The 21,207-nt window shown below is 30.6% G+C and overlaps 1 protein-coding gene across 2 annotated transcripts in view; it reads right to left on the reverse strand.

Annotated features, from left to right (window-relative positions):
* Nucleotides 1-10,441: 10,441 nt before the first annotated feature.
* LOC145247960 (uncharacterized) overlaps nt 10,442-21,207 on the reverse strand; it is a 106,804-nt gene continuing 96,038 nt past the window's right edge. For both annotated transcript variants that reach the window (XM_080109607.1, XM_080109608.1), the window contains exons 15-19: nt 20,181-20,437; nt 18,128-18,236; nt 15,794-15,928; nt 13,997-14,135; nt 10,442-12,245 (exon numbers count right to left, since the gene is read on the reverse strand). In XM_080109607.1, coding sequence (XP_079965733.1) covers nt 12,172-12,245; nt 13,997-14,135; nt 15,794-15,928; nt 18,128-18,236; nt 20,181-20,437 — 714 coding nt within the window. In that variant the 3' untranslated portion in view covers nt 10,442-12,171. The remainder of the gene's footprint in view (nt 12,246-13,996; nt 14,136-15,793; nt 15,929-18,127; nt 18,237-20,180; nt 20,438-21,207) is intronic.

A 21,207-nucleotide genomic window follows, 5' to 3' on the forward strand; every position in this document is an offset into this window, starting at 1 on the left:
GCGAACAGATCGGCATAGAATATTAGTTATGGCGAGATCTCCACCTATCCCAATTCCTTCATTTGACAAGTTCAAATCAAATTAGCAACAACTTTGCTAATAATTAAAAAAAAAAAAAAAGTTGTTTTTCTTGTCCTTGATCATCTAAAAAAAAAAAAAAAAAAAAAAAAAAAAAAAGCGTTTTTGCCCAGAATTTACTGATATTTAAAAAAAAAAAAAAAAATCTGTACGATATACGTACTGGTGACAAAATGAAAATATCACATATTCCAAAAATTATGTAAATTGCTCAAGTAGTTTTATTTTCATGAAGAAAATAAGGCACTTTTATATTATAACGAAAAAAAAAAAAAATTGAATTTCAAGTAAAACAAATGACATCTAAGTAATTGTCATTTCACAAATAGTAACATATCCAAAAATTACAGAAAACGGTAAGGTAGAAAAAAAAGAAGACATTTGTAAAATCTAGCGATTTGGTTTCAAAATCTACCAATTTGAATTGGGGCATTAACAGGGAAGGTAATGAAATTTTCAATTTCCCACAAATTCAATCAATTATTTTTTTATAAAAATTCGAACAGTCAAAAAAAGTTAATTTAAAAAAAAAAAATTCACAATTTTGATGTTTATTTTTGTTTTCTGAATAAATTCTATCTGCTACACATGGTGTTTCAACTGAATTACTTCCTTTTTGCTCATCTCACGTGACCTCAATATGTCCGACCCAGCATGTAACATTATCGGAACTTTTTTTTTTCTATCTTATCGTTTTCGATAATTTTTGGATATGTTACTATTTGCGACATAATTACATAGGTACGATTTGTTTTACTTAAAATTCAATATTTTTTTTCGTTATAATATAGAAGCACAGAAAATAATTTTTAAGCGATTAATGAAAATTTGTAAACATTACAACATAAATCTTAGTTTGAAGGTTTCTTGAGATTATTTGTGAAAGGGCAATGTGGGACAGTCAGTCTTCAATTATTCATAAATTTAATTTTCTTACTTAAAAATAAAACTACCTGATCAATTTACATGGTTTTTGGAATATGATACAGTAGAACTCCGGGACACAGTAGACTTAGGATACGTTGTTTTCAGGTTATGATGTGGAATACAATGTTTTTTTTGGCCTTGGGTTACGATATTTGCACTGCCTAATGGTGTTATTTATAATGCTATTTGATTAAATACATGTGTATTTATATACTGTACTGTATTTTATTACTAATTTTTAATATGTACCGCATAAAATTTTGTTTGGCCCCGCCATATGACCACTTCACCAATCCCGGAATGGATTGATGCTGTATCCCGGGGTTCTACTGAATTTTTTTAAGATAGAGGAGACAGGTGGGCAAGAACCAAAAATTGTTTCACCATGTTTTTTTTTTTTTTTTTTTAAATCAAGCTCAAACAAGGGATCTGTTTCCACAAATACCCCAATTTTATTTTTGAAAGTCAAGGTGTGGAATTGGAAAGGAAATGTTCTTTTCTGTTGCCAAAAATCTCAAGCCGAAAATTTTTTTTTTTTTCTCTGTGAATATCACAAAGTTTGATTTGGTTTGGTTTTAAAACAAATGAATGGAAAAAATAAATAAATAAAAAGAGGCATTTTTTTTTTCTTTTCACACAATTAATCGTGTTTCATTCGTTTTTCTTTCTTTCTTTCAATGTGAACAAATATGGACAAAAAACTTTCGTCAAAAAGGAGACAAGGTCATAAAGTGCAAAAGTCCTTTACACGATAATAAAGAAGCCCCAGAATAGAGAGAAGTGCAAACATGCACAGCTTTACATACAAGATTATGTAATATACATAGAAAATTTAATACAAAAAATAATATATATATATATATATATAATATATCATATATATATGTATACAGATACACACATAATCTAGATATATATAGATATATATGTATAAACACACACATATATATGTATGTATATATAGATACGTGTGTGCGTATATATATATATATATATATATAGATACGTGTGTGCGTATATATATATATATATATAGATACGTGTGTGCGTATATATATATATATATATATATACATACATACACATAGATACATATGTACATTTGTGTGTGTATATATATATAGATACATGTGTGTGTGTGTATGTATATATATATATATATATATTATAAATATATAAAAGGAAAATTGATAAAACCATTTCATTACTCGTTTTAGTTTCACTAATCAAGAGTGCAGACAGAAAAAAAAAGAGATGAGGGTTGTCAGGGCGTACCCACAACATACGCACTCAGTTGAGTGAACTCGTAGGACTAATTAATAATCATCAGAATTGTGGCACCAAATTGTTTCATGGATTTGCAAAATCTTACAATTTGAGAAACACACAAGAAAAGCAAAAACAAATCCGAGACACCAGATAAAATTGATGTCAGCGACGGCAGCACCAACACTTACTTTTTTGCAGTAAATAAAAATAATAAAAGGTGGGATTGGGGTGGTGGGGAATACAGATGGACAAAATGGTCAACACTGAACCCCTTTTTTCTCTTTTGTTCAATATATGAGGGGGGGGGGGCGAGAGTCGAGTCAATGGGATTAATTCAAGTCTGTTCTTACGCACAACATAAAAGAGTACTTGTAATTAATGAGTATCTACAGAATTTCAGTAGTTATGGAGTCAGTCCTGAGTATTGATCAGGGAATCCAGAGCCAGTCCCGGAAATGGTTAAAGCAGTTTACAACTTGGAAAAAAAAAAAAAAAAAAAAAAAAAAAAGAGCTTTTATAAACTACTTTGTCCATTTCTTACTACTCTGGATTTTCTTACAATCATCAGGACTAGTTCTGTAAATACTGGAAGGATTACAAAGTTTGTTTCTTTGAAGGCAGGCAGGAAGAAACGTTTTTTTTTAATATGTTAAAAAAAATACAAAAATAAAAAAATAATCTGAAAAAAAATTATCCAATTGGTGATCAGTTTTATTTTGGTGTTATGTGTTAAAATCAAGCAAATATATCAATTTCTAAAAAACAGATTAAAAAAAATTATTTTTATCATGAGATGATTCATATTTGGATGAAGGTTTTCCTATTTTTTTTTTTCTTTCTATGCAAAAATTGATTCAAGGAAAATAATTGAAAGTTGTTTAGGCTTTTTTTTAATTTATTTATTTTACATTTTTGAAATCCAACAAAAATTTGATGAAAAGATTTTTTAAAAGTTTCTTTTACCACTAAGTGTGGCCCCCACTACCTCTCTAACCAACAAAATGTTTAAAATATATATTTTTTTTAATATTTGATGAGAAATCACAGCCAGCAGAAAAATTTTTTAATTTATATATAAAAAAGGGATTTTTAATTCCAGAAATAGATTTAAATTTATGCCTTCTCAACAGTTGCTTATTCCATTACTTAGGATGCAGACATAAGACAAGATTCTTCTTATTAATTTTTATATTTTTGTATAAAAAAAAAAAAAAAAAAAAACTTATTTTAATTGTTATCTTTATTAAAAAAAAAAAAATGGTTCTGGGAAGAAAGAATCAATGATTTTACAAAGTTGTATCGTTTTAATTATCGTAATTTTTAAAAATTTTATTTAAATCAAGATAGAGGTGGAGAGGGGTCGTAATATATAATGTATAGTGGTCAGGGCAGTTGTATGAAGAAACTTAGAAATCCATGGAGAAACACACGTTCATTGCAACAGTAAAAGACAGCCATTAAATAATTTTTTAAGGAAGAAACAAACAAATAATACTTGACTTTTTTTCTATAAGTTTCAATTCTAACCAAAAATTATTTCTGTATTGACAGTTTTAACAGCTCCAAAATCAGTTTCAAATTTAACGCAATCATCAATTAATCACTCTCGGTTGGAGTAACTAAACTAATGGGAGAATGTTTGGCATCCGGTAGAATGCCCCATCCCCAACAAAAACAAAATAAGAAAATTAAAACAAAGATAGAAACCTGGGATACGGTGGCACTAGGATACTTTTTTTTTCTGGTTACAGTATTTGCTCTGCCTTACAGTGTTATTTATAATGTTATTTGATTATATACATGTGCATCTGTATTTTGTACTGTATTTTGTTACTAATTTTTAATGTTGTATCCCAAGGTTCTACTGTATATGTAGAATTAAAATTAAAGATGAGGAATAATAAAGTTATATATAACTTTATTATATCAGAACAATAAGGAAAATAAAGGAGAACATTAAGAAAAAAAAAAACCTATTTAAACCATGGCATTTCGAAGCTAAATGCTTCTTATCAGAAAAGGAGACAGGCCAGAATTATACAAAATGCAAATATAGAAAAAAAAACTGGCTTATATAAAGATATGAAATGAGAATGAAGGAATAGGATACAATGGTGAATAATAATTAAAAATAAGAACAACATAGGAGGGGTATTATATATATAGTTGCTTTGTTAAAGATTTATATAAGATGGCGTAAATATCATAAAACACAATTGCAACTACTTTTTTCGGATTTATGTAATCATGTCCATATTGTTTTTATTTTCTTTTTAAAGTTTATGCGTCCTTATTCTTCTGAAGAGTCATGCAGACAATATTAAAAAACTGAGATAATTATATGATTGGTTCTGCGCTATAGAAACAGGTGCCGTCAAGAATTGAACATTTTAACATACTGAACGAAATTAACTGGTAAGATGACCAATATGTTGATATTTGGAATATAGACCTTTTGTCATTATATATATATATATGAGAGAGAGAGAGAAAAGAGAAGAAAGGGGATGAAAGAGTGTAGTGATGAAAAAAATATGTCACAATGATTAATTTGTGATTGTGCAAAAATTCGAAAAGTGATTTTGATGCATAATTTTTTTAAAAAAAATGCAGATTCTAGAAAAAAGTTAAATTCTATCAACAAATGTAAAAATAAAGGTATTAATGCTCACATGATTTTATTGCCAAATAAATGCTGAAGTTCAGCTCATTTCTCTTACTCCTAACAGTGAGCTAAACAAATATTATTTTAAGTTTACACAATAGCAGCGCCCTATCTGTTATAAGTGATCTCAATAGTAAAGTTAACTAATTTGCATAATGCTGTGCACAAAGTTGCTTCATTAATTGGTCATACTTTATTATTCAACAATTATTTTATAACAAATAGTCTGTTTTATGCAGTGGAGAAATATTTAGCAATTCAATAGGATTCAGAAATGCCAATGATGAGGGGGAGGGTTCTCTTTTCTTGGTTATGGTGGCAGGACAGTTGTTACTGCAATAATATTCTGCCCCTTTATGGCCCCACCCCACCTCCCCACAATAACCCAATGAAATTGATTTATTTTTTTTCTTTTCTGTCATGTTTAAAAGATGAATTTGTATCAAAATGTTAATGTTTATTCAATATGAATAAATGTAAAGCGGTTTGTGTTTACAGCAATGAGATGTTTATTACTTAAAAAATTTTTTTTAAGTATTATAACTAGAGAACTGTACAAAGTGATATTATGCTGCTGAAGTAAATTTAGTTAATGTATAAAAGATGTTTTGAATAATAATGGCAATGAGTTTCTTTTTTTTTTTTTGCGATTCTCCTCAAATCCGAATAATAGAAAAAGGTTGACTTATATACGTCTATTTACCTGCCTTCTTTTTAGGGGAAAATTTTATGTATTATGGTAAGCATTAACTTTTGCTATGGTGAGGGATTCAAAATTAAACCTAAAAAACAAAATATAAAAAATATTTATGATGTATATGTTATATTGTTATGGAGCAAAAGTGTCATATTGCAACAATCAAACAAAGTAGTTTTTTTTATACAGAAAATCACTTAAATTAGTTTTAGCGATAAATAGTAATTTATAACCGTTACACGGCTGATTTTGATTTCGGTCGTTCAAATAAGAATTATTGTCTTTATTTATTAAATATGGCAGACTGATATACACCATCCTCGCTTAGTCATTAAAATTTGATTTTCTTAGTAAAAAAATGAAAACTATCTGATCAATTTACATGATTTCTGGAATATGACATTTTTGTTCGGTGACAAGTACGTACATCAAAGATTTTTCTGTATCTTTTTTTTTAATTAGGCCGAATTCTGGACATTTATTTGGTTTTCTTTTTTTCATGTTTAAAATTTAATTTTTTAAAAATATTGTTTTTTAATGAAACTTTATTCCTAAAAAACACAATTTTTTTTTTTATATATATACTACACTGTACTGCTAACATATAATTAAACTGAAACAACATGCAATTCCACCATGGAAACTCTTTTTATTTTATGTCATGACTATAAGTGCTGATGCGTGGTTTGGTGAACAGTGTTGAAACCAGAGTCCATCACATATATATATATATATATACTTTTAAAAGAAACATGTTCCAAAAGTAAATATTGGATTTTTTTAGTGCAAAGAAAAAAAAAATACAATTTTTTTTCCTATTTTCACAAAAAAAAAAAAAAAAAAATTATTTCTGGAATATTTTGAATGTCAAACAGAAAATGAAGAGAAACACAAATAACTGCAGCCATCTTGCATTCTTCAAAAGAAAAATTTTCACTGAATAAAACAAGTGACTTCTTTTCAAGAAGTATTTTAATATTTAAGCATTTTTCTTAAAAATGAAAAAAAAAACACTACTGCAAAACGGAGACTACTTCTTTTAAGAGGAGGAGGGAAGGTTTCAATTTTTAAGATTTAATTTTACATTTTGATAAAAAATGTTTACAAAGAAAGTTATTTCACAAAACTAAATGGACAAACCATAAAAGCCATATGATTATATATATATTTAATATAATAGTATATAATTTGATCAGCTATCAATACATTCAGCTCCACACATGAAAAGTGGCATGTTAAATTTTGTCCAATGGGCTGTTCTTCAATTAGTAAGCTAAATATTATGTATTTTAAGCCACGGATCGAAAAACAATATGTGATTCCTTTAACCCATCTGGTGAAATTTCACATGCCATTGTGAAGCTGAAGATATCGATGGCTGATCAAAATTATTGTATAATATCATATAAGATAAAAAATAGATTATGTTCTTACAAACATAACTGAGCACTGGTCTTATTTTTCCATATCCACAGTATTATAATGTACACACACACATATATATATATATATATATATATATATATATATATATATATATATATATATATATATATATATATATATATTACTATTTCATAAGTAACAATATATATTATTATAGTAATATTAAAATTATATTTAAAATGTAATAATATACACATATATAATTATTGTTATATATATATAACTATTTCATATGTAGTAATATATATATATATATATATATATAATTATTGTAGTAATATATAAATTATATTTCAAATGTAATATACACATATATATTATATATAATTATTGTTATATATAATAATATATATATTATACATAATCATTATATATAAATATATATTACTATTTCATAGGTAGTAATATACATATATAATCATTATAGTAATATATAAATTATATTTCATGTGTAATAATATACACATCTTTATTATCCATAGTTATTGTAGTAATATATATATATTACAATTTCATGTAGCAATATATATATAATTATTGTAGTAATATATAAATATTTCATATGTGATAATGTACACATATATATCATATATAATTATTGTATTAAGATATAAATTATATTTTATGTACTATATAATTTATATATATTAATATTTCATATGTAATAACATATATTATATATATATAATTATTGCAGTAATATATATATATTTCCTATGTAATCATATACACACAGACACATATATATAATTACTATTTCATATACATATAAAATATTACATATATATTTTTCAGTATATACATAAACAGTGTTCATACTACTACATAATAAAATATTAATAAACGATTACAAAAACTAAGAAAATAGACAAACTGAGATTTATTTTTTGAATAAAAAATAATTTTTTTCCCCAATGTTTATTTATTTATTCATTTTCTGTTGGTTTTAGAAATAAATTTTTTTTACTGATTTCCAACATAAAAAAAAGAAAAAAAAAAGATGTTCCATAGAAAATGATTGAAACAAAAACTCTAATTTGAGTTTTTGCTTTCTGTTTTTGCCTAAAGTTATTGTCATCAACTCAACTGCCTTCATTTTGAGAAAAAAACGATGAAAAAAAAAAAAAAAAATGAAAAGAAATCTCCACACTTTTCAAATCAAGATTTTCTTTAAAAAAAAATCAAAACATTTAAAAAAGAAATCAAAAATAATTTTTTTTTTAACTAGAGTGCAAAATGAAAGTTTTAAAACTAAAAAACTAAAGATCATTTCTTGAATTTGCAATCGATTTTGCAAAGAGGAAACAAAAAAACTGTTTTAGAAAATCAAACAGATTTTTTGTTTCTTATTTTTTGTCATTAATGTTTGTTTTGTTTTTTAATGTAAAAACTAAAAACATTCTTTTCGTCTCTGAAGTGGCAGTCGGTTCTCTCCCTCGAGCGACAGTATAGAATTGTCAGTTGGTGTATTTGAATTTCAATAAAACATGAATAAATGAGATTATATTTATGAATCGATAATTGTGTTCATCTTTTGTTCTTTTTAAAAAGGAGGATGAGAAGATGAGGTGGATGAGAAGGAGGCAATGGAGGGAGAAGAAAAAGGGATGAAAGGTGGGAGAGAGAGAAAAAAGAGAAAGGTGGGAAAGGGGAAGAGAAAAGAGGAGGGGGGAAAGGGGAAGAGAAAAAAGTAGGGGGGAAAGGGGAAGAGAAAAGAGGAGGGGGGAAAGGGGAAGAGAAAAGAGGAGGGGGGAAAGGGGAAGAGAAAAGAGGAGGGGGGAAAGGGGAAGAGAAAAGAGGAGGGGGGAAAGGGGAAGAGAAAAGAGGAGGGGGGAAGGGGAAGAGAAAAGAGGAGGGGGGAAAGGGGAAGAGAAAAGAGGAGGGGGGAAAGGGGAAGAGAAAAGAGGAGGGGGGAAAGGGGAAGAGAAAAGAGGAGGGGGGAAGGGGAAGAGAAAAGAGGAGGGGGGAAGGGGAAGAGAAAAAAGGAGGGGGGAAATGAGAAGAGAAAAGAGGAGGGGGGAAACGGGAAGAGAAAAGAGGAGGAGGGGGGAAACGGGAAGAGAAAAGAGGAGGGGGGAAACGGGAAGAGAAAAAAGGAGGGGGGAAATGAGAAGAGAAAAGAGGAGGGGGGAAACGGGAAGAGAAAAGAGGAGGGGGGAAACGGGAAGAGAAAAGAGGAGGGGGGAAACGGGAAGAGAAAAGAGGAGGGGGGAAACGGGAAGAGAAAAGAGGAGGGGGGAAACGGGAAGAGAAAAGAGGAGGGGGGAAACGGGAAGAGAAAAGAGGAGGGGGGAAAGGGGAAGAGAAAAGAGGAGGGGGAAAGGGGAAGAGAAAAGAGGAGGGGGAAAGGGGAAGAGAAAAGAGGAGGGGGAAAGGGGAAGAGAAAAGAGGAGGGGGAAAGGGGAAGAGAAAAGAGGAGGGGGAAAGGGGAAGAGAAAAGAGGAGGGGGAAAGGGGAAGAGAAAAGAGGAGGGGGAAAGGGGAAGAGAAAAGAGGAGGGGGGAAAGGGGAAGAGAAAAGAGGAGGGGGGAAGGGGAAGAGAAAAGAGGAGGGGGGAAAGGGGAAGAGAAAAGAGGAGGGGGAAAGGGGAAGAGAATAAAGGAGGGGGGAAAGGGGAAGAGAAAAGAGGAGGGGGGAAAGGGGAAGAGAAAAGAGGAGGGGGGAAAGGGAAGAGAAAAGAGGAGGGGGAAAGGGGAAGAGAAAAGAGGAGGGGGAAAGGGGAAGAGAAAAGAGGAGAGGGAAAGGGGAAGAGAAAAGAGGAGGGGGAGAAAAGAGGATGAAGAGAAAGGAAGTGGATGAGAAAAGAGAATGGGGAAGAGAAAGGAGGGAAAGAGTGGGGAAGAAAAAAGGGAGAGAGAAAGGTGGGGGAAGATAGAGGAGGAGAAAGAGAAAAAGAGGAGAAATAGGAAGGAAAGAGAGAAAAGAGGAAGATAATGAGAAAAAGCAAAAAGACACACTTGAATAGAATACAAAATGCTTTTCCCTTTTTCTACTGTGACTTGATAATCTATGCTAATAAATTGAGCACTTTCTAACAACAGTGATGACGACAAATGACAAACATTTTAAAACTGCTCTAAATGATACACAGTTAGAAACACCATCTTTAAAAATGGCGATGAGAAGAACGGCCATATAATGGTAGATTGTTTTAGTAATAAACATGAAACACAAAATGCTGTTTAAAATTACAGCGACGATAGAGAAAACGACTGATGAGAGCTTTTCATAGATTCTTCAAAACCAACTCCCATGAAAACAAAAAATGGGTCTCATTTTTTAAATAAGCCAATGTTCACAGTCTTTTCTGCAAATAGTCGTCAGCTCTTCGAATATCAATGCTTTAAGAGGAAACACAAGTTTTGTGTTTTTTTTTTTATTTTTAATTTTATATGATAAAATTTTTTTCAATTAATGTCTGTATTAAACTATGATAGTACGTTCATTATAGTTGATGGTGCATGAAATATTGATAATAAGTGCATTCCTATTATTTGGATTATTCAGAATACCGTTTTTATCTTGAGCGGTATTTTTGCAACGTTTCAGTCGATGTACCTTTTGACCTGCGTTAAGTGTATCTTGTCGAACTCGGGGAGTCTGTCGAAATCAGAACTCTACACAAATTTTAGACGGATAAAGTACTTGGTAAAATTCAATTGTAAATTATACTCTTCTAGAGGTTGAAGGTAAAATCCTCAGTGCGGGTAACGCTCAAAATACAATTGCGAATTACTTATATCTGGTCATGGCTGACTGGAATGAGAGCATGATATCCTTGTGAATTAAATAAAGAGTTCCGTTCTAAATTCTGTGCAGAGTCCAGAATTCAACAGAAAGATTCCAGAGTTCGACAAGATACACCTGAAGAAGGGCGGAAGTTACATCAACCGAAACGTTGTGAAAATAATATTCAAGATGAAAAGAGTAGTTTGAATAATCCAAACGATACGAATTATCAATCCTCATCTAAAAAATTCAGCAACATAATAAGGAATGCGTTATTTTGATGTTTGTGGTTAGGGTGCACTGTGAATGCACCCTAACCAAAAACGTCAAAATATTGCACTTTATGTACTAGTCTAGTCCCATACAGAAGCAGCCAAGATGGCGGCACCCATTTTCGTACAATGTATAAAGTAAAATTTTAAAATAAAAAAATACTTGCTTCGGAAATGTACGAAGATTCTAAGAGTCTTAGAATGTTGGAGTATTCAACACCTCTCAAAAAATCAGTCCATCTAAAAACTAAGACGACGCTGCTTTCTTTCCGTAGCCTTGCAATCGTCAAGCATCCCCAATTTCTGCGACCAGCATTCTGAAAGCAAATGCTGCGCATGATTTATATGCACTACAAAAATGATAGGAATCTTTAAAAGATTTTTTTTTTTTTTAAATCCACTAACAGGATTGGTCGATTGGACCTATCATGGTGATATAGGCAGCAATATACGTAATGGCATAAATCAGATGGATGACAAGGCAATAGACGATAAACAAATTAAAAAGATGTCAACTGACACTCATTTAAATTGTTCCTTCGTAAAGGAACAAGTGACGTCATTATTCTCTACTGAGCAATAACGTTCTTATATGAAGTTGCCACAGCAACCATTTATGATTTAATGTGTGTGCACGCACACAGTCGGGGTTAGAAATAATGCATTTGGATAAAAATGCGGTTTAATATCAAATAGTCAATCCTCTGTTGCCATTTAACAGCGACGGCAACAAATGCAATGGCGTTAGGCTAAAACAATGTTCCAAAGAACAAAGAAAAGAGTTTCTTATCCGGAGTCGTAAAGGCGGATTTAGCCAAAAATATGTTCATCAGTAATCAGAATCAGCGTCAAAATTTAACAGAATCATTTGCCAAAAAAAGTCAAACTGTTTACATTTGCATCTGGCTATTTTGCATTTTGTGTTATAATCGGATAAAGTTAGTGGCGTTTTAATCCCCCCCCCCGTCCCTCTCCATCCTTTTCTGCCGCAAATGCCAAATCCAAACACAGACAGTGGCAATCAATGACTGAAATTCAAGCCGTCTTCATAACTTAGTAGACATTGATTGCCATGGCAATACCCCAACGCTAATTCAGGGATCCACCGGCCGCCACCAACGCTTCTTGTTCCGTGTTGCTTATGAAATTATCCCCTGTGGAATCTGAAAAAGAAAAATAATAATAAAAAAAAGAAAAAAATCAAACATTGAAAGACGATTAAATCAATCAATAAGAAAAATTAGATTACAACCATTGGACCTAATTACTATTGCTCAGATGTCTTTTTACTGAAATTAAAAAAAATTTTTTTCTTAAATTCCATAAGTACCCGTCCCAAGACAAGTAAAAATGTTAATTCTCTAAACATAACAGTTCTGCAACACTTTCATGTCCCCCCATAAGATTAAAATCAAAATATGATACTAAACCTTATGTTTAAAATCCATATTCCAGTTTTGATCCAAATCTATTGCATGATTTGGTTAAAAAAAAGACCAAAGTTTAAGGTTAAAGCTTAAAGAGGTCTTAATAAGGAACTGAAATTCAGGGAATCTTGGCTTAATTGATAATTTATGACAATATCCAATGCAAATCCGAAATATCTGAATTTTCAAATGGAATATTACACCTACTGAAAATCCTTTAAAAAACTCCTCCCAAAAATTACATTTGGAAACTTTTTATTAATTAATGTCTAATAGATATTAATATTTCACAAAAATCACACGTATCTAAATTTTTACAAAGTGCTAGAACTTCCTTTGCCAAAATTAAACTAATATAGCCTGCATTACAATAATTTATGCCTAACAAATGTATTCTAAAATTCATAATTAGTTCATTAATGTAACAGTGAATCCTTTAAACAGAAATATATATGTATACACACACACACCTAACTTTATATATATAGAGATGAAAAATTGGATTAGTAAAATGATATTAACTAGCAGAAACTATGAAAATTCCACAATAGTTGAAAATTTTTCAAACACATAAAATGAATAAAAAATAAAATAAAACAACCGATGAATTTAAAACAATTTTTTAGCAAATTCTTTTTTTTTTTTTTTAACCCTTTTAAAGCTAAAAATAATTGAAATTCAACACACAACATTGTTTTTTTTTGTGAATTTTTTATATAAATTATAAAGGAATAGATGTCAATTCACTTACACATTTTTTTTTTAATTTTAAAAGGAAACTATAATTAAAAAAAAAATTAGTTTCCTCAATATAACATGTTTTTTCAATTATAAAATAAAAACAATTTCAAACAGTAAACAGACACTTTTTTTTTTTTTTTTTTAATTTTTGAAGAGGAAATGGTTTTAATGATTTTTTACTGATAAAGTGCAACAATAAAGGGAGCTAATTCGTTTATCATTAATGTTTACGATAATTTTTTTTTTTTTTAATTTTTGAAGAGGAAATGGTTTTAATGATTTTTTACTGATGAAGTCAACAATAAAGGGAGGTAATTCGTTTATCATTAATGTTTACGATGATCTTCTTTTTTTGAAAATTTTTGAAGAGGAAATGGTTTTAATGATTTTTTACTGATGAAGAGCAACAATAAAGGAGGTAATTCATTTCTCATTAATGTTTGCAATAATGATTTTTTTTTTTTTTTTTTTGTGATACTGGGCATACGAACGAGTAAATAATTATTTAGATTTCAAGAATTTTAATTGTAGAAAATTTTTTCAAAACCACTTTTCCAATAAAAACAAATTTGTAATAATCCACTGTTGGTTGTTTTTCAAAAGGTTTGAAATAGGATTTTCACTGATTAAATGAATGACATAAATATCCGATTTTTGTTTCCAATGCTAAACTAAATTATTGCTAAAAAAAAAGTCTGAAACAATAAAATCTTATTTCAAATATTTAACATTCCAACCTGACTGACCTTTGACTTTCTGTGCCAATTCTTCAATGACCAATTTCTCAGCATATTGGCGATCTTGCTGTTCCTGTTTTTTCTTCTTGTTCAAAATGTTTGTCTCCTTACGCTGGGCTTCAAGAGCCATACGCAAGCTTTTCATCTTCTAAACAGAAAATAAAAGTAAACATAAAATTTTTTTTTTTAAATAAGGTGGCACCTATTTTTCTTCAATATCTTATGAATGAATATTAAAATTTTTTTAAAGAAAGCCAAACGATAAAAGTTTATAAAATTCTTTAATAGAGATGTTTCTTTATCTTGAAAGAACGGGGCTTCATCAAACACTTTCTTTTTATTAATCATATTTTTCACCTTGGAGATGTAACAATCTCTCCGAGTAATAGTCTGTTGAGTTGTTAAATGGACATTTTTAAGTATTTTTTTTTCTTAAGAATTTTTTAATAAATAAAAATAATTTTATACAAGCAAACACACATAGTAAAAAAGAAAACGAAAAACATGCACATGATCCATAAAAGGTCAATTTGTAAATAGAGTTAAAAATAAAATAAGTAATAATCTCTTTCTGCTCATTATATGTCCCTTGCTTTTACTCTCCATCGACACAGCAACATTGCCTTTTGCTTATAATTTAAAAAAAAATCTTTTTCATTCCCAAACAAGGTATATTGCCATTTTGGAACGTATTTAGGGATAATGTTTTTGCGAATTAGTCCACTGGGCAAATTATTCCTCGCAATTTATAATTTTCTAATAGAGGATTGATTCTATAATAATACATGCACAATCTGCAGACATTAAAATATCATGTTTAAGCATATTGTATGACTGGGCAACACCGGGCATCCAGCTAGTGCTTTATGTATCAACATAAAATTTTATGTATCTATTTTCAGCGTTTATTTAGACAGTGCTCAATACATAAATAGAATTAGGTAGCCTGATGCCTGACAAATTCTTATGAGGATGAAATACGGAAAATTCAATGTAGCTTAGTTACCATATATATTTTCGAAACTTACTATATATATATATATATATATATATATATATACATATTATTAATCTGTAAAGGATAGAGTAATTTTTTTTAATGAAATTTCAAGTGGAAGAGCTCAATGCATAGCAGAGCATACATAAAAGTTAAAAAAAAAACAAACAAAAAAAACTTAGCTTGATCTTATAATTTTACTTCAATCCAATAGGGCTTTATCAAATGAGAAGAACTAGTCAAGGTATAGGGGGATAGTTGAACAGATCTACAACTGTCTATAATTTTATTAAAAAAGAGGAAAAGGGAAAAAGGGTTGGGTGGGGGGGTAGAAGGAAAGGAGTGATAATAGGTAGGTGGGAAAGAAAAGGGTAAAGGAAGAGGAAGAATATGTCCTTATATACTTGAATGCAAATTTAAATTGAGTATTTTCAAATAGATCTGTCTTGGCATTAACATATGCCATGCCATTAGATAAAATTTTAAAACAAAAACTAAAGAAATAAAGAATAAGAGAATAAAAACAAAATTTTTTAAAATTTTAATACAAGGAACAATTATTTAATTAAAGAATAATTTATCTAATTAAATAAAAAAATAAAAATGATAAAAATACAAAAAAATCTTTTTAAATAAAATAAAAAATAAAATGAAAACATATAAATAAAAAATAAAACTAAAAGAATAAAATGAAAAATAAAAATAATAAAATTAAAATAAAAAGTGAAAAAATTGATAAAAAAAAAAATAATTAAAAAAATAATAATACAAAATAAAAAAAGAGTAAATAGAAAAAAATATTTACATACCTTTGAATCCATTTCTTTTTTTGTAGTCCCAATGACTGGATTGGTTGCCAAAGTACCAGCCGTAGCTGATGCAACTTTAACATTGGGATTCTGTTCTCCATTGGAGATGCTACCAGCAGAAGCTGGTTGTGTTTGCTGCAAGAAAATTAATCACATTTAATCAAAGAAAAAAGTAAATTAATTAAATTTGTTCAAAAAATTGAAAGAAAAAATAAAGTTTTCTTGTTACTAATGGATGATTTTTTTCACCTTAAAAACAACTGAATCTTTAAATAATACGGAACTGTTCACAAATATAAAATAAAAATTTATGCAGGTATGGTGTAGTGTTACAAACCAAACAAGAATCCACGGAGCAATGAGTGTAGCTTTTTTTTCTTATAAGTCGGAGAATCAGAAAAGTCTGAGTCGCACAACGCTGTTCGCCCTACACAGATCTGAACCCTTCTTTCTTAGAACCGCCCGCCTATGAAACACTGTTCTGCTGGCTTGCTTCTTGACCGACTACAATATCATTGCCTTCAAGTCCAATATAAACAAATTTGGAAAAACAGGACTGAACGCTTCTGCGCACTCCGTTCAGCAACATACTTTTAAGGTGCCTGGGCAAACTTCAAAATCATGTGCGAGACGCGATTTTTCAAGAACTGTTCGACGCCAGACATTAAAAGACCACAGTCGCCATCTTGGACCTTTTCGTTTTTCCTTCTCAGCCCGCACAACAGACACAAGCACGTCTTTGCGGTAAGCCTTCTCTATTTTCCCCACGATTACCTCGGTGATACATGTGGAGCAGGTGCTAATAAGATTTCAAGAGTGAGGAGGGGATACACAAGGTTCAAGGAACTTCTGCCATTATTAACTAAAAGAGCATTACCATTGTAAGTTAACGGTAGAGTTTTATCAGGCACGTGTATTTAGTGTGCTGTCTGATGCTAGACACCTTGAAGGAGAAAAGAATGTTTTTGTGATGTGGTAGGAAGTCAAGTTCTTGCTGTGAATGTCTTACAAGAAGGAACAAAACGTTAGAGCTCAGTCAAGCACCTTTCATAGAAATAACGATAGAATATAGAGACCAGTAACGTCTTTTCTGTCAGAAAAGGGTTTTATAAAAAAGAAGAGATCACCTTCTGTTAAATTTTAAAAGTCGATTCTATACTGTACGGCACCTCCCCAGGTGTGGGAGCAGTATTACATCTTTCGATAGATTTGATTTTTATATACATAAATGATTGCATTTAGAGTCAGCTACTTACTGCAGTGGTAAAATGATCCAATCATTTCTCCAGTGGCCTTAAAAACAAACCGAATAAACCATTTTCTTTATCATTTCATCATTCATTGTTACGTGCATGCTATCATAGTCCCCAATGGAGGCTGAGCATGACAATGCCTTTCATTTTAGATGTGGAATAAAGGTCAGTCCTAAAAGCTTATCCAAAAAGGAAGTTTTGTTTATTTCATTCCAACAGCAGGAAGATATGACACAAGGTTAGGAAGTGGCATTTGAAGCCAGCACCCAAGAGAAAGAGCACCCCAGTTGAATTAAAACTGCCCGAGTAGTAGCTGTGTCGGCATTCCCCAGTTGGGGCGGCTTAGGCGATTAGCAATAAACTAACCCCTTCTCAAAGGGAAAAGAGGTAAAGCCTGGGAGATTAACCTCCTAAAACTGCACAAGCCCATGCCTCACACGGAGAATAAGCTATTCCCCAAAATGTTCTAAGCCCAGCCGGTAGAGGGTTTTTTCAAGGACAACTATTCATTTCAACTGAAGCAAAGCAGGGATTGAACATTGATGGCAAAAAGAAAGAAGTTTGGTTGATGAAAAGTTCAAAAGAAAATTCCAGAATATTTTTCAGTAGAACAGAAATAGGAAAGGAGAACCAAAAGGAAAAGACATCGTAAAGTGAGAACAATTAAAATAAAAAGGGGGAAGGAGCATATCAAATTTAAAGGGAAGAGAGGGACATGCCAAAGTAAGGAGGATGAGAAAGTGGAGGATGGGATACCAGAATGAGAAGGGGGCAAAAAAAGGGAATATGCCAAAGTGAAGAAAGAGTAAGAGAGGGCGAGAGAGAGAGATAGACTTGCCAAATGAAGAGAGAGAGAGAGAGAGAGAGAGAGAGAGAGAGAGACTTGCAAAAGTGAAGAGAGAGAAAGACATCCTCCACTTTCTCATCCTCCTTACTTTAGCATGCCCCTCTCCCTCTCTTGCTAAAGTGAAAAGAGAGAGAGAGAGAGAGAGAGAGAACAGACAGACAGAGAAAGAGAGAGAGAGAGAGAGAGAGAGAGAGAGATTGAGATTTGCCAAAGTGGAGAGAGAGAAAGACTTACCAAAGTGATTTGCAGTTCAATAGTTCTGAGTTCAAGATCGAGTCTTTCCCCTTCATTTTTCTCATTCTTGTGAGCTAATTGAGCTATCTCTGAACCCTTATCAAGCAAACTAATAAGAGAAAAACAAAACATTTCATTTAATACTAGTTGCATAAACCTGGCAGAAGTCAAAAATCAGTTATATAATTTTTATAAGGTTGAAGTATCAAAATTAAAAAAAAAATGTGCAAGTCACAAAAAGAAAATAAACAAACAAGTAAAGGCGATAACTCATGTTTTTTCTTTGATTTTTTTTCTTAGAGTGAAAATAAAATGTAGCTGGAAAAAATTTTGAAAGAAATTATAAGAATATTTTGTAATGATATCAAAACAATGATTAAATAAAACTTTACAAGGGTGTCCAGCATAAAATAGAAGACTGTGTTGCATTTTCTGGTGACATTTGAACTTCACATTTTACATAAATCTCAATTTAAAAAAAAAAAAAAAAAAAAAAAAAAAAAAGCTACAATAATTCCTAACAATGCTTAATATCCATCACAACTCGTATCCTTGAAATTGATTTCATAGCCAACTACAACACTAACTTCCAGAAAAAAAAAACAAATAAATAAAAAATAAAACAAGTAAAGGAAAGCCTCATCGAAGAGTTGTATACGTTTTTTTTTCCTTTTCTCCTCTGAAGAGATATTACTCCAGAAAATTAGGGACATCAGCACCTACCATCTTATACAACACATTATGTTGGCAAATAAACGTAAAATAATTGAAAATTCCTTCTAATATTGTCATTATTTTTTTCTATGCTAATTCGTGTCCAGTGTTTCTCACAAACCGCATTGATATAGCCTTCAAACACAACTTCTTTCACATCATTATCTATGTTGAAATAATAACTTTAAAAAGATTCCAAACAAAATATTAAAAACATTAAAAAATGTACACTTTTGTAAAACATGCAACTTCAGTTCACACCGAACTTTTGACTTTTTTTTTTTTAAAACTTCTGATAATTTTTCATTTTTACTACTTCATTTTTTTTTCATCTTTTATGCAAATCGTTAGTTTAGTTGATTTTATGGAAGTATCTTTGATCTTCAAGTTTCTGTTTTCTTCAGCTCCTTTCCTTTTCCAATTTAAGGTTTTCAATTATATCTATCATTTACTAAAATCTCAACACCCGGAAAATTTTCATCACTAACAAAAGTTTTATTTCTTATATTTCAAGCTTTTTTTTTTTTAAAGCTCATTATTTAAAATTATCTCTTGCAATAATCCTACTTGTTGGAATAAGGATTGTCAATAAGAAATTTAAACAAACTATACATTTTTTTTCATAATGTAAAAAACATGCACATTGATATAAAAAAAAAAGTGCTAATCAGAATCAAATAACAAGTTTCCAGATCCACTGCAATATTTTTTTTTTAATAGAAATGACATGAAGCCACTTGATATAAAGAGCTAAAAATAATAATACTTCAAGGTTGAAAATTAGTCAATAAAAGCGATATATACATAAATTCTTAAGTGGAGAATTTGTGCAGCAAGGCATCTGATTACATTGCTTTTACATATGTTGGTAGAATCAGCAAGGATACTAAAAAGAGCTCCTGGTTGATTTCAATAAAAAACAGGGCAATGTTGGCAGCTGGTTTGGCTGCCCCATACGCAGTATTACAATTTTCAAAGAAAGAAAAAAGGAAATAGGGAGCATGAATAGAATTCCAAAGGTAAACAATTTGCGGAAAGAAATTATAAGAGTAGAAATCCTTCTGCATCTGAGGCACTTTACAATGAAGGGGTGTGATTTCATACACTACATCTCATAACCTCACTCTCACATACTCAACAGAAATAAAAACCCCAAGACTGCACAACGTCAACCCTTTTACTTGAACTCACACACGGCTTCTTATTGAACTACGGATTACTCCTTGTGTTACCCATCAACATCTTGTAAGTCATTTTAAATTTTAAAGAAATTCACGACATGAATATAATACAGATAAATCAATTAGGAACAAAGACCGACTCCTAATTAATAACAAACCTTTGTTGAAAATTCCAAAGTGTGTAGAGTTCTGAAGAATCAGTATTTCCGTTTTCTGGTTCTGGTTCGATCATTTGTTCTTCCGCTTCCGTCGGATTTGACAGTACAAATGGTTTCGCATCTGGCCGCAGTTGGCTCTGAGTGGAGCTGGTAGTTTTCGCGATGTTCTTGTAGCGAGATGGAGCTAGGGAGGAACTGACGACATACGGGCGTTCGTATGGCGTCGCAGCTGTCACAGGAATAACTTGGGCAGAACTCTGATAGGAAAGAAGAAGAGACAATATTTTTGAACAATGTATAAATTGGCCAAATTCCAGGCAGAAAGCCAATCAAATTATTTAGACAATGTTAAAACTTTCGGTGCAACTTTACTGTAGTGTGTCTTCAAAAAAATGCATTTCAGAGAAAAACATTATTATATACTTACGTGTTATGCCGAAATTAGTATAAATTCCAAAAATTATGAAAAATGGTCCAGTAAAAAAAATAATTATAAGCAAACAAAGAATTTTTTAAAGTTGCAATTTCACTGTAAATTTTAACCCTTTAGATTAGTGCTTTTCAACCTTTTCGCTGGAGCGTAACCCCATGGAAACATCCACTGGCTCATGGAATCCCTATGCAATAATTTAGTTGTCTTATGCAAAAAAAAGCAGCATTTAAAAAATGATATGAAATGAAAATACTCTTATGACTTTTAATGCAATTCTTTTAGCGTTGATCGTATAATAAGAAAAGCAAATCTAATAGTGGAAAGGCAATTTAATTTTTTTCAAATGTAGTGAGTTTAATTATGTAAAATTTACTATAGTTAAACAATATGTAAAAATGCACATATAATATTAAAATAGATTCTCAAAATTGAATTTAACATTTTTTTTTTTTTTTTTACATAGGGGTCGCCACTTATCAAGGCCCTGAGGCCACTCGAGGATAAAGGTTATTGAGTATACAGTAGTCGATGGGATAATTTCGCAGTAATCATTAGTAGTGGAAATTTGGTAAATTGGACTATTTATGGTGACAA

The sequence above is a fragment of the Euprymna scolopes genome, chromosome 26, assembly GCF_053919585.1.
Source record: "Euprymna scolopes isolate OS-2025 chromosome 26, ASM5391958v1, whole genome shotgun sequence".
Lineage (NCBI taxonomy): Eukaryota > Metazoa > Mollusca > Cephalopoda > Sepiida > Sepiolidae > Euprymna > Euprymna scolopes.